General features: G+C 36.3%; 1 protein-coding gene across 3 annotated transcripts in view; it reads right to left on the bottom strand.

Annotated features, from left to right (window-relative positions):
- LOC141132494 (protocadherin gamma-C5-like) overlaps positions 1 to 14,318 on the bottom strand; it is a 751,191-nt gene that overhangs the window by 619,366 nt on the left and 117,507 nt on the right. The window contains exon 1 of one of the 3 annotated variants that reach the window (XM_073621014.1): positions 53 to 2,608. The exons of the other annotated variants lie outside the window; for them this stretch is intronic. Coding sequence (XP_073477115.1) covers positions 53 to 2,413 — 2,361 coding nt within the window. The 5' untranslated portion in view covers positions 2,414 to 2,608. Of the gene's footprint in view, positions 1 to 52; positions 2,609 to 14,318 lie in introns of those variants that run through there. 3 annotated transcript variants of the gene reach the window in all.

Below are 14,318 nucleotides of genomic sequence, written 5' to 3'. Positions count from 1 at the left end.
ATGACAACATTCAATTAGAAATGCATAGTTTGAATAGTTTTCTTTAGCATACCTGAGCTTCACTAGTAGAAACATCCACAGGAGCTAAAGCACCAGTATCAATGAGGTTGCCTGTAGGGACATTCTGGACTGGTTTCAGAAAAGCAATTTCATTTTGCTTTGAGTCAAGTGTCACACACACATCATAGGAAAAAGGAAAAGGTAAACTTGTATCACTGATCTCAGAAGGGCATCCCAGAGTAAACTGAGGGTACACATTTCTATTATATATTCCCATGTTTGGTGTGGAACTTGTTTTTCTGCATTTATAGATAATTGTAGTCACCACTGCCACAATAAATAACAGAGAAATCAGAGCTATTGCTATTGATAGGTAGAATGTTACATTAGATGAAACATCTGAAGTATTAATTTGTCGTTTGATCTCTGGCACAACTTGCTGAAAGCTGTCAGCAACAACCAAATTTAAAGTGACTGTAGATGACAGGATTGGGACTCCATTGTCTTTCACCGAAACCACTACTTTCTGTCTTAAAGAATCCATGCCTGGTAGGTCACGTACGATTCTGATTTCCCCAGTTTGTTGACCAATTGTAAAAAAAGATGGTTCAGGAGCTTGTAGTAAATGGTAAGACAGCCAGGCATTGTGTCCAGAGTCAGCATCTACTGCAATCACTTTGGTCACTAAAAAACCTTTTTCAGCGGTGCAAGGAATAAATTCAAATAATGTTGATCCCTCAGTGTCTGATGATGGGTAAAGAATCTTGGGAGCATTGTCATTTTTGTCAAGTATACATATCCTCACTGTGGCATTACTAGTTAGAGGAGGAGATCCACTGTCTTTGGCCATCACATGGAACTGAATCTCCCGTAACTGTTCATAGTCAAATGATCTTTGAGCATAAAGTACCCCAGTCACTGAATTGATGGACACATATGATGACACAGGTATGTCTTCTATGATGCTAGTTATGATGCTATATGTGATTTTTCCATTCTCACCATAATCTGGATCTGAAGCACAGACACTGAGTATTGAGGTGCCCTGCTGATTATTTTCCACAATGTAGATTACATAGTTAATCTTCTCAAAAACAGGAGGGTTGTCATTCACATCTGTGATAGCCAACTGAATGGTTTTATTGCTGGAGAGTGGGGGAGATCCATTATCCACACACTGAACTGTTATATTGTACACAATTGTTTTTTCTCGATCCATGCTTGCAGCAGTGACAAGTTTATAATAACTTGTAGATGAGGGTATTAGTTGAAAAGGCAACAAGTTGGAGATCTGACAAACAACTTCACTGTTTATTCCAGAATCTAAGTCACGAACATTAATTAATGCTATGACTGTACCAAGTGGCGCATCCTCTGGAATTGTTGATGAGACAGATGTGATTGTAATTTGTGGGACATTATCATTCACATCGATCACTTGTATTGATATTTTGCAGTGTGTAACAAGGCCCCCACCGTCTTTAGCTTCCACAGTCATTTCATAAGTATCTGATGATTCAAAGTCCAAATTTTCTGTTAGTTTTATATTTCCATTATTGGGATCTATAACAAATATTTGTTTTTCATTTTGAGGAATGTGGTTAAGTGAAAATGTTACAATGCCATTAGAACCTTCATCTTCATCGGTTGTATTTAAATTAATTATTACAAAACCAACAGGTACATTTTCAAGTAATCTTATGTGATATGTGTCTTGAGTAAATGCAGGAAAATTGTCATTAAAATCTTGAACAGCAATTTTAACTACAGCAGTACCAGATTTTGGGAAAGTTCCACCATCTGCTGCAGTTAAAATTAGCTCATAGAAACTTTGTTTTTCTCTGTCGATTGATTTTTCTAGTATAATTTCTGGATATATAATTCCATCTTTAGTAATTTTCTCCCCCAGGCTAAAATACTCATTGAGAGTAAGAATATATGTTTGTACAGAATTACTTCCCAGGTCTGGATCACTTGCATAACCTAAAGGGAAGCGTGCCCCTGGTAGAGTTACCTCATTTATTTCAATATTAAAATATTTCTTAGAAAATGCAGGTGGATTGTCATTCACATCCTGGATTTCAATAGAGATAGTATAAAAATTTAGAGGATTTTCAATTACAGCCTCAAGGTTTAAAAAGCAGCCTGGTTTAGCACCACATAAAGTTTCCCTGTCAATTCTGTCAGACACAAGTAAGTCTCCATTATCCAAATTAACCCTGAAATACTGTTTTTTTGCTTGAGAAATAACTTGAAATTTTCTTACTGCCAATCCTTTCACATCTAATCCAAGGTCTTTTGCCACATTCCCAACCACAGATCCGTTCTTCAATTCTTCAGGAATGGAGTACTGTAACTGACCACAAATTAGCCTGATAAAAAACAAAATAAAACAAAATATTTGCCATGCCATTATCCTCTGTGTGCTTCTGTATCTTCTATTATCATGTGTATGTATTCTTCTTCCACTGGTCCATAAAACAAGAATATAACCTTAAATGTAAGATATACTGTAGATAGAAGATATACAAATATCCAGGTACTTCAGAATGCAGGACTAAATCTTGCTGTATCTTCTCCTGAGCAGCACTGTGAAAATGTAGTGAAATCGATTTGGATTCAACATCCAAGCAGTGTAAAATGTTTTACAGTCCAACAGTGCCACTTAGAGTTCAGAATTAGGTAGTGAAATGTCTGTGCTCAAAGCAATAAGGTTTTACCAGCATTAAAATACATAAAGCAGTGCACATTTATTAAATTAGCTCTTTTATCATGCCTCATCTTAACGTTTCAAAGACAGTAAATAAAATGACTCACTCACTACATCTTTCAATACATATTACATAAATTCTAAAACAGTAGCTGTGTTTTACTAATGTTACTCTATAGGAACGTACATTTACAAAAGATAAGTAACAACATTTTTTTTAGATCCTTTCCTAGCTTCTGCTACTGTTTTTCTAACATATGCAAACAATCCCTACACTCCTTCATGACCAGCTGATTCCATGTTCCAGTTTCCATGCACACTTTAGCTCTATTATTCATTTAACATATGACAAAATGATATGCAGCACTCAGAATCAAATATCCTATTTAAATTAAAATGTTATTATTTACATCTGTGCACAATATAAAACAAAAAAGACAACAAACTTTAAATATTCCTAAAACGTTAATAAATATAAACAAACTCCATAAAATGTTGCCTTCAATAACTACTGTGCCAATACTTTACAATACTCCAATACTTTACCACTACGACTAAGCACCGGTAAAGATGTGTGAAATGCGTCAGTTATTTATCTGTGATTCCGTATGCTGTATGTACTGTTTTCCATTCAATAAAGACATCAACTTGGAGTGCAGCTATCTGGATCTTTTTCGTTCACTGATAGGTGAACAATCAAAAGTGCCAAAGGGCGTCTTCTTTACACACCAAAGTGATAGTCCCCTTGATTTACATTGGCCTCTTATGCAATATTAAGGTCAGATAGCACTCAAATAAACCACTTGCATAAGCAAATCATGGTGTCTTTTTTCCAATGTTAGTTTCCCACACAAGTATTTAATAAAAAAAGAGGCATAGAGAGAAAATACAAAGGGCAAAGCTGAGAAATTAAAAATAAATTATTGGAACTCATGGAAAACAGTGCTCAGCCCAGCACTTAGTATTGATGCTACTAGGACAATGCATCACTCATGCATCCATCTAAGTGTGTGAGGCCATACCTTAGTGCATGCTATCACAATGCTTTGCTCCTCCCAACTTGTTTCATTTCTGAAGACTTTATCAGGAACAAGCAATAGAATGGCATGAGTGGTCTATCTCCTAGTCACAACAATATTATTTGATCCCGAATGCATTTTATGTAATTCACACAGACATGTGGTCATTACTGATATGTCTAATTCCATGCAAAACATTTATTAGTATTTAATCAAGTGGGAAATGGTTACTCTTGTGTCAGGTCATAATTGCTGTGTATTCCACTGGGGAACTTTTCATTCACAAGAACCGTCCTAAGGGCATAGAGACAGCAGTGAATATTTAACAAAGATTCTAAACAACCCCTACTTTACTAAAGAAAGCGTCTTTATTGCTGTCAGTGACACCACTGATGACACCCTGCTTACACCGTGTCACATAAAGTAAGGAAAATTATTCCCAACAGGGTCATATACAACTACAAACAACAAAGACCTGAATGGGTTATAAACCTTTCTTGCAATATTTTTGATGATGATAGTCTTTAGCCACTTGTGTACTAGCCTGTAATACTCCATCATTATGAAGCCATTTTTCAGTTTTCTGTGCTGTGATAGTTTGACTGATAATTCCTTGGTCACGTGGTGTCAGAGGGGGGCGGGGTTACCCATTTACGTCAACGGGGGCCCCACCCTCAGCTATATAACAGCTGTCACCGAGAAGAAGAGTCACTTGGTGGGAGCCTCCGATGAAGGCAGAGCTGTTGCAGCTTTTTCTTTCTTTTTTAGGTGACGTGAGATGGATTTACATCGTGGGACATTTTTATTTTTTAATAAAGGATGTGTCCCAAGGTGTCTCCTGTCTTTTTTATTATTATTTGACACTTTTTTTGTGAAATGGTAGGGGTACAGTGTACCCGTTACCAATTCACATGGGGGGAGGCCAGGATCTGGGGGCCCCCTTATTAAAGGGGGTTTCCAGATTCTAATAAGCCCCCCGCCCGCAGACCCCCATAACCACTGGGCAAGAGTTGTGGGGATGAGGCCCTTGTCCCCATCAACATTGGGACAAGGTGCTTTGGGAATCTACTCCAAAGCTCCATCCCCATGTTGAGGGCATGTGGCCTGGTATGGTTCAGGAGGGGGGTGCTCTCTCGCCCCCCCTCTTTTCCTGCGGCCTGCCAGGTTGCGTGCTCGGATAAGGGTCTGGTATGAAATTTGGGGGGACCCCTACACCATTTTTTTTTAAATTTTGGTGCAGGGTTCCCCTTAAAATCTATGGATTTTACAGGGACCCCTACACCATTTTTTTTAATTTGACACAGAGTTCCCCTTAATACCCATACCAGACCTGAAGGGCCTGGTATGGATTTTGGGGGGGACCCATGCCATTATTTTCAATGAGTTTTATCTATATTGCCGAGACCTGACAATTCATTACAGCTGCAATCAGTTTTAACTGACTTTTTTCCTTTAGAAATGACATTTTGCTGTGGTACTGTTCTAAACACGGGAAAACTGTGCCACTTTGCAGGCATACTATAGACACCCCCCAGCCATGATATTTAAAGAAATATTTTATTTTTATTGTTACACTTTAAGAATTATTAAAATCACTGCTCCCGAAAAAACTGCCATTTTGAAAACTCTTTTTGCATTGATACATGTCCCCTGGGGCAGGACCCAGGTCTCTAAACACTTTTTAAGGCAATAAATTGCATATAAGTCTTTAGAATAAGCACTTTTGGTTTTTCATGTTATTGTCCCATAGACTTTTATGGTGTTCCAGGGCTTTCAAATTTGCCGCGAACACCGCATAATGTTTGCTTGTGGTGAACAGGCAAACACCCGATTTTCCAGTTGAACTTACGTTTGACTCGAACATCGGGCTCATCCCTAATTCTGAGTACATTAGGAAAAGAAATAGCTATGTAGGACTTTATTAACATTATTTTATTAAATGATGCATTGCTGCAAATGTATTAGTTTAAAATGTATTGTATTACTCTAACTCAGGGGTGCATTCCTATGTAAATCTACCTTGTGGCAGAAATATTATGAAACTTGGATTACATTAAAGCCTCTAAGGCTAAATAAGGCTGGTTGAAAATATCTGTTTGATTTACTATATAATTGATTATTAATATGGTAATGTTTCATTTAAACTTAGAAACCAAAAATGTTCATAAATGAAATTGAAGAATATTTTGCCTATGCATATTATAAAATAATGTCTGTGAAAATTACCAACTTTTAATAATTAAAGTAAAATAAATGAAGAATATGGTGAAACAAACATAAGCAGAGGTTAGTTTAACGCGATATTAAAGCCTAATTTGTTTTGACCAATTCTACCATAGATACTAGGACTTACAATGTAAGCCACTCAGTGCCAGATTACCGAATAGGCACCGGCCTATAGGATCCACGCCATTTAAGGCTGGGTTCACAATGCTGCTGGATGCGGCTCGCAGCAGGGGTTCCGTGTGTCCCTGTTCTCCATTTCAGGGAGGAATCAGGGCCGAATTTTTGCCTGAATTTGGCCCTGAAATGGAGCCAAATATGCACAGGACTCCTGTGCAAGCCGCCATAGAGATATGTGAACCAGCTCCATAGAGAGCCAGTCACAATCTCCTGTCATGTGCAATGGATGCAGGGGAAACCCACATCCAATTCACACTAGTGTGAACCCAGCCTAAAGGTCCTGTGATAACAGATCAAAATAATATTGATTTGCTCTTGAAAGAAAATCACAATGAAGCTTTCTTAAACTGCTAAAAAATGAATCAACCCAAAGAAACAAAAACTTTACAAAAAAGACTCTATAGAGAAAATACTGTATTATTGTAATGCCCCAGATAACAAATTAAAGTACAAAAGCCATAGACATCAGGTTCACATCACAGTTTTTCTCTTACAAGCTCATTTTCTTTCAGCTGTCAGTATGTAAAAAATGTTGGTGCAACCTACGAACGTGTAATGTACAGTAGTGATGGTCATTTTCATCTAGTAGCTGGTATGCACACTACTGTTATCAATGATATCCCACTAAAGCATGATCACAAGAAACCTCCAGAAACCTGCAGGGGGGCAGGTTTCAACTGCCTGGGGGCCTCCACAAATTTTGATCCGGCACTGATGCCATTTTTTCTTTTAAAGGAATTTCCTTTCCTCCAGATTATGCTGATTCCCTGAGCGCTAGCCTCACTTTCTGTTTTCTGGGTGGCTCCTTCCCCCTTTAGGATTATATCAAGACTACAAGTCCCATTATGCATACATGCCCCATTTTTTAAATTTATCATTGATATGAGGAAGCTGCATGTGCCAATATGTGCTGCAAAAGTGACCATTAGATGTGCGATCTTGGGGAGGACTACAGGGTGCATGAGCACAGGCTGCTTCCACACATCAGCAATAAATGACAGACAGACATGCAAACATGCATGATGGGAGCATGTAGTCCCATCGAATGTAATGTAATGAATGATACTGATGTTATTAGTGTGTACCCCCCCAACAGGAAGCAATGCACAGGAATGGTGTAGGATGTGGATGCATACTGTTAACAAAGTACGTTTCCCTGCACTAAGTGTTATAGAATAGATTTCTGTACTGTGAAAATCTAATCAAATCTTGTACATTGCTGTACATAAAAAGAGGCTTTAGCATTACTTTAAACAAAGTAATCACAGATATAGGAAGCTGAAGTTATATGTAAATTTCAACTTTATTTTTGGCTCTGACACCTGCCAACTCTTTTTTCTGTACAGTGAAGCTGCCAGTCCCATTAAATTACAAAATCAGAGGCTTGGTGGGTGTGTCACTATTTGCATATAATTCGAGCCGCCATGTTTTGTTTAACTCACTGACACCAGAACAAATACAATAAAGTAAGTAAATACTTTAAATGACTGGAAAATAATACCCAAGACAAACAGTGTAAATGTGTTTATAAAATCTGGTTGCACTGTCCTAAAGTAGAAAAAATAAATAAAACAATTTCTTGGTGTTCAGTGTCTCATCTACGAGTGGAAAGTAGCTACCGCATTTTTCAGTGTATAAGATGATACTTTTGTCTAAAGTCGTTAGACTAAAAATTGAGGGTCATCTTATACACGGAAGTAAGCTAAAGAGAGAACTGCGTGGTTTCAAAACTGCAAACAGGTTTCCTCCTATCACTAGCCTCCAATCATGAGCGAAACTGCTAATAGCTTGTCTCTGCAAACAGGCTTCCTCCAATCACGAGCCTTATGTTACTGATGTCAGCTGATGCTGAACAAACCAATTGGAACACATCCCGATGGAGGTGGAAAGCATATAGGCAGTGCACAGATGCGGCTGAGCATGATCTAACATATATAGACAGTGACTCAGAAGACAGCAGTGATGCAACAGAGGCTGAATAAAGTGATATGCTCAAAGCTAAGTGTGATGCATAATATCACAGTACTGGTATGTAAATGTTACATAATTACTAAATAAAAATATATAAATCATTTATGTTTAAAATATTGATTTCTTAATTTGGGGTTGGAAAAGTGGGGGTCGTCTTATACATGGGAGCATCTTATACACTGAAAAATATGGTATATAATGACATATGCAAACTGCTTTATAAAACTCTACTTTTTTATTACGCACAACTTCATAAATAGTCCAGTGACATCACAGGGGACACTACAATTCCAACTCATACTGCTATGCTCTGTTAATAAATAAGTGTAGAATCCAAACAAGGTTCCAGAAACTATTGACGAGAGGTGGAGGAGGAGAAGGGAGCCCACATTTAATGTGGTACAGGCAAAAATTCCAAACAAACTATTTACTAGTTTACTACCAATAGGATAGTAGTGAATTTGTGTCCACAGGAGTCAATCCTAGCTCTTCACTCTATTGAGATTTTCTCATCACTAGTAGAGGTACAAGCTAAAATAATAATTTACAAGAAATGTATTAATACACCAAATGTAATTCAAAATGTCATTCATATATGCCAGACCCAAATCATACAAAACACAGAAAAAAGTACCACTCTAGGTCAGAGTGCCATGCTAAAAGAATACTACTGGAAACAAAATATGGTTGAACATACCTGCATGCCATTAAAGGCTAAATCTTGATTTGTGAAACCATTGGCAGCAGATGAGTCCTCAGTGTCAATGAGATTGTCTGTAGGGACATTCTGGGCTGGCTTCAAATAAGCAATTTCATTCTGCTTTGAGTCAAGAGTCACACACACATCGTATGAGAATGGAAAGGGCAAGCTTGCATCACTAATCTCAGAAGGACATCCCAGGGTGAACTGAGGATAAACATTTCTATTATAAGATCCTAACGTTGGGGTACTTGTTTTCCTGCATTTGTAAACTATTGTAGCAATCACTGTTAATATGAATAAAAGGGAAATCAGAGCTATAGCTATTACTAAGTAAAATGTTACATTGTATGAAGATTCTGATGGTTTTGGTTGTCGTCTAATTTCTGGTACAACTTGATGGAAGTTTTCAGCCACAATCAAATTAAATGTGACAGTAGCTGAAAGGGATGGGGATCCATTGTCCTTCACCAAAACCACAATTTTTTGCCTTAAGGATGCCATGTCTTGAAGGTCTCGACCTATCTTGAGTTCACCAGTTTGCTGGTTAAGAATAAATAAAGATGGATCAGAAACTTGTAATATGTGATAGGAAAGCCAGGCATTGTGGCCAGAGTCACCATCTACTGCAATTACTTTGGTTACAAGATAACCCTTCTCAGCAGAGTGTGGGATAAATTCAAACAGGGCAGATTCTTCAGCATCTGATGGTGGGTAGAGAATCTTAGGGACATTATCATTCTTATCTATGATACATATCCTTACTGAGACATTACTACTTAGAGGAGGAGATCCACTGTCTTTAGCCATCACCTGGAATTGAATCTCCCGTAACTGTTCATAATCAAATGATCTTTGAGCATAAAGAGTCCCTGTCATGGAGTTCATGGAAACATATGAAGATACTGGAATTTCCTCTATGTTGCTATTTAAAATACTGTATGCAATTTTTCCATTCATATCCTTATCGAGATCTGAAGCATGCACATTGTGTATGGAAGTCCCAGGTTGATTATTTTCTGCAATGTAAACAATGTAGTTGGAAGTTTCAAAAACAGGTGGATGGTCATTCACATCTGAGATGTTCACCTGAATAGTTTTATTGCTAGAAAGAGGAAGAGATCCGCTATCCACACAGAGGATTGAAATATTATACACAGAGTTACTCTCCCGATCCATGCTTGCCGCAGTTACAAGTTTATAGTAGGTGCTTGATGAGGGTATTAGCTGAAAAGGCAAAGTATTTGAGATCTGACAGACAGCCTCACCATTTATTCCAGAGTCTAAATCAAGAATATTAATTAATGCAATGACGGTACCAGGGGGCGAATCCTCCAGAATTACTGAAGACAAGGAGGTAACTGTTATTTCAGGGGCATTATCATTTACATCAATCACTTGTATTGATAACTTACAGTGGGTGACATGACCACCACCATCCTTCGCTTCTATGGTCATTTCATAAGTCTCCGCAGCTTCATAGTCCAAAGGTCCTATTAGTCTAACATCACCACTTACAGAATTAACATTAAATATTTCACGTGCATTTTTAGGAATGTGATTAAATGAATAAGTTATTAGAGCATTTGAACCATCATCTTCATCAGTTGCATTTAAATTAATTACTAGAAAACCAAGGGGTGCATTTTCAAGTATTCTTACATGATACGTGTCTTGAGAAAACACAGGAAAATTGTCATTAACATCTTCAACTGCAATCCTGAGTAAGGCAGTTCCAGATTTGGGAGGTAATCCACCATCTATAGCAGTTAAAATTAATTCGTACAAACTTTGTTTTTCCCTATCTAAAGTTTTTTCTAAAATAATTTCAGGGTATTTGATTCCATCCTTAGTAATCCTTTCTCCAAGGCTAAAGTATTCAGTAGTAGATAGTGTGTATCTTTGTATAGAGTTGGAACCTACATCTAGATCCTGTGCATTCCCCAAAGCAAAGTGTGCCCCAGGTAAAGTAAGCTCACTAATGCCTATATCAAAATGTTTCTTAGAAAAGGAAGGTGCATTGTCATTAACATCTTGGATTTCAATTGTGACAGTATAAAAACTTAGAGGACTTTCCATGACAGCTTCAAGGTTTAAAAAACAATTTGGTTTAGATCCACATACTGTTTCTCTGTCAATACAGTCATACACAAGTAGCTCTCCATTTTCAAGATTAACACTGAAATACTGTTTTTTGACTTTGGGAATAATCTGAAACTTTCTGAATGTTAATTCTGCAACATCTAGTCCTAGGTCTTTTGCCATATTACCAACCACAGACCCTCTCTTTATTTCTTCAGGTATTGAGTACTGTAACTGACCAAGGGTAGCATCTAAAAGAAATAAAAGAAACCAAAGTACTTGCCATGCTGCTATAAGCTGTATATTTCTGTATCTTCTGGAATCCTTCATTATGAGCAGACAGATCTCTATTGTTCAGTCAAAACTCTGTGACATCCAGTGCTTTTGAGAAATTGTCCAGATAAGTCAAGTTAAGTCCAGATTGCAAGATGTACAAAGGAAATTCTGCAGTATGTCCTATTGAGGGATCTGCTTTTAAAGACTCTGAAACATAATGTGGCTTCCACATGCAGGTGAATAAAAGATTCTACAGTGTAATAGTGACATCTTGTGGTTGCAAGGAGGTGTTGAGGCTAAATTAAACAAAGCTATTTTTAAAATATACAGTAAGTATTCAGAACATTTACGTGACATGAGTTTGTTATTTTAATGTTAAACATTAATGGAAATATATAGAGTTTACAAAAAAAATGTCTTCATAGAGTTGTTTTGCTAACTAAAAATGTAGAAGGCCATATAACAATTGACCATATGTTGACAATATAGCCTAATGAAATTTAACTTAACCACGTATTAAAAATAAACAGTGTTTTTTTTTGTTTTTTTTGCAGTGAACCTATAGAGAACACTACATATCAAAACTGATAGCAAGATTATTCGTATATTTCTTTCTTTCAAACTGATCCTATTATTTGTCATTTAAAAATTAGATATGGGGGATCTAACCATCATTGGATTATTAGTACATTAATATTTAAATTTGGTATTTACAGTAGTTGGGCATATACAGTAGCTATATTGAATAATTAACTGAATACTGAATATATATTTAACCCGTGTACTACTGATGCTGTAACTACTGCAGCGGCAGCACCAGCAAGCAAACATCTGAATCCCCAACCCTGGATTTACATGCAAATGCTCTGCCCTGTGCACCTCTGGGTTCAGAGCTGTCAAACTCAGCATATCAAGTGCATTTTTTGTGACACATTCTAGGCACTGCTGTGCAAGTCGGACTGAGAGGGATAATTCTGGGGAAAAACATTTAATGTTATCTCTAAATCAATAGGCTGTAAATAGGCTGTCCTTCTAAAGTTTCGGTACTGTAATGTCTTAAGCAACTTTGAGGTTTTACATATTTTTTATCCTTTTATTAGACACAGCTTTGACTTTTATATTTTACTAAAACACTGAGCACTATATTGTGTTTGTATTCATTAATATTATTTGAGTGTATGTTTTATTTAAAATACAAATTTGAAAACAGTGCCACTAATGTTAACATTGAAGGAGGCTAAAGCTGTCTGATTGTAGTAAGCAAGTGTCTTGGTGGGGATGGTTTGGGGGCTGGATTGGTGCACATTTTACTAAAAGTGCACTTATATTTAAACTTGATTTTACTTTAAACCATGAAGTTGCCATTTACAGTGATTGGTCGATAGGAGAGTGAGGGTGCAAGGCTTAGAAAGTGTCAAAGCTTTATCTGTCAGAGAAACTCAGCATTCGGTCACAACAGGAATGTTTGGTAGACAGACTAGTTCAATTATCTACAGGAACATCCAGGTTCCTCCATTTCATTCCTGTAGCAGTTTGTCCCCCTTCTTCCCAATGTTACAGAATCTCTGTAAAATAAAGTAATTATGGATTTGGATTCTGAAATTTAAGTTGAAAATTTAGATCCTATTATTGTTTGTCAAATTGGCATGCCAATGTTTTTTGACAATAGGCCCCATTCCAGGTTAAAACTATTTTTCCCACCCATCTCTAACCCAACTAGGCATTTTTTCCCTTTACATTGTGAAGCCAGAATTGCTCACTTCCTCTCCAGGTCCCTCGTCACTGCCATTTCCAGGTGTGGGGACCATGAATCTGTGCAGCGACATATCCTGTAAATGGCCAGTGACCCATTATCCCCCTGTGATAGCATTAGTCCTGAATGTGTGCACACTATTATCTGAATACCTGTATACTTGATACAGTATGTATATAGTAAGATAAATAAATAGAAAGTTAGATACATATATTAATAGACAATATAGGATCTATTGTACAGTCATATTATATTTTTTTCATAAGGCCAGCAACAGTTAGCACATATTAAAATTCATACTGCAATTAGCTAATTTGCAAAGTTAAAGAATAAGTCTAGTGAGCACATATTTTTAGTTAAAATTCCAATGTTTATGTTTATCTTAAAGTCATGTTTAACATAATCACCACTTTTTACACACTAAGTATTTTATATTGCTCTTTCAGCTATATATATATTATCTTTGCAACCATTGTGTGGCAATGCAAAGCAGGATACAGAGGCTATATATACAGTATATTGGGTAAATATGGCTGTTTTTATGTACATACACATAATAACAAACTATACACAGATTTTTTTAAACGCTACCAACTATATGAATAATTACATCAAACTGATATCATTTTAGAATATTACTAAAAATTCACTCCTTGTAAGATGGGCACAGAAGGGCAGATGCCATCAGTTTTGGCTTTAGATTCACTTTTGCTAAGGACCAATTAACACATTTTAAAAATGTTAATTAATTAACTATTTCTGTAATGGGAATTACATTTAATTTCAAACTCTAAGATTCAAACAGCATTTGATGCCTTAATACAATTTCAATCGTCTAAAAGTTAACAGGGTAATGTTATTTTTAAAAGTAGGTTTAAAATATTTTGTTAAATCTTGTTTTCAAAAACATTGCTATTGCTCAAAATTTCCATGACTAATATTTGTTTTTATGAAATTATATGATTGTGGAATGTTTTCAATATGCTGATACTCTACAGTATTTAGAAATAGAATGATTATACTTAAATAAATGACAAGCAAGTTTATTTATTTTCTAATTTTATAATTTTTGTCAGGCAAATATGAAATATTGTAAAAAAAAAACAAAAAAAACCAAAAAAATGATGTTTACAAATGCAGTTTGATGGAAACTCTTTCTATTAATATAGAGCTAAAAAACACAAGCTCAGATTACAAACATCTGAATGGATCAAATAATTAACTTATTACTGCCCTTATGTCTACTTGCCTTTGGAGTTCAAATTAAAGAGACAGCCTAAACGTAGTGTATCTTCAATCAATGCTTATTCATAAATTAAAGATTTTTCAAAAAAAAATTAAAAAATATATTACATATATAGTTGGCAACATATAAATGTAGAATTACATGGATCCAGAACACAA

Source organism: Aquarana catesbeiana, linkage group LG03 (assembly GCF_042186555.1).
Source record: "Aquarana catesbeiana isolate 2022-GZ linkage group LG03, ASM4218655v1, whole genome shotgun sequence".
In the NCBI taxonomy this organism is placed as follows: domain Eukaryota; kingdom Metazoa; phylum Chordata; class Amphibia; order Anura; family Ranidae; genus Aquarana; species Aquarana catesbeiana.
This window is presented reverse-complemented; position numbering and strand designations above follow the sequence as displayed.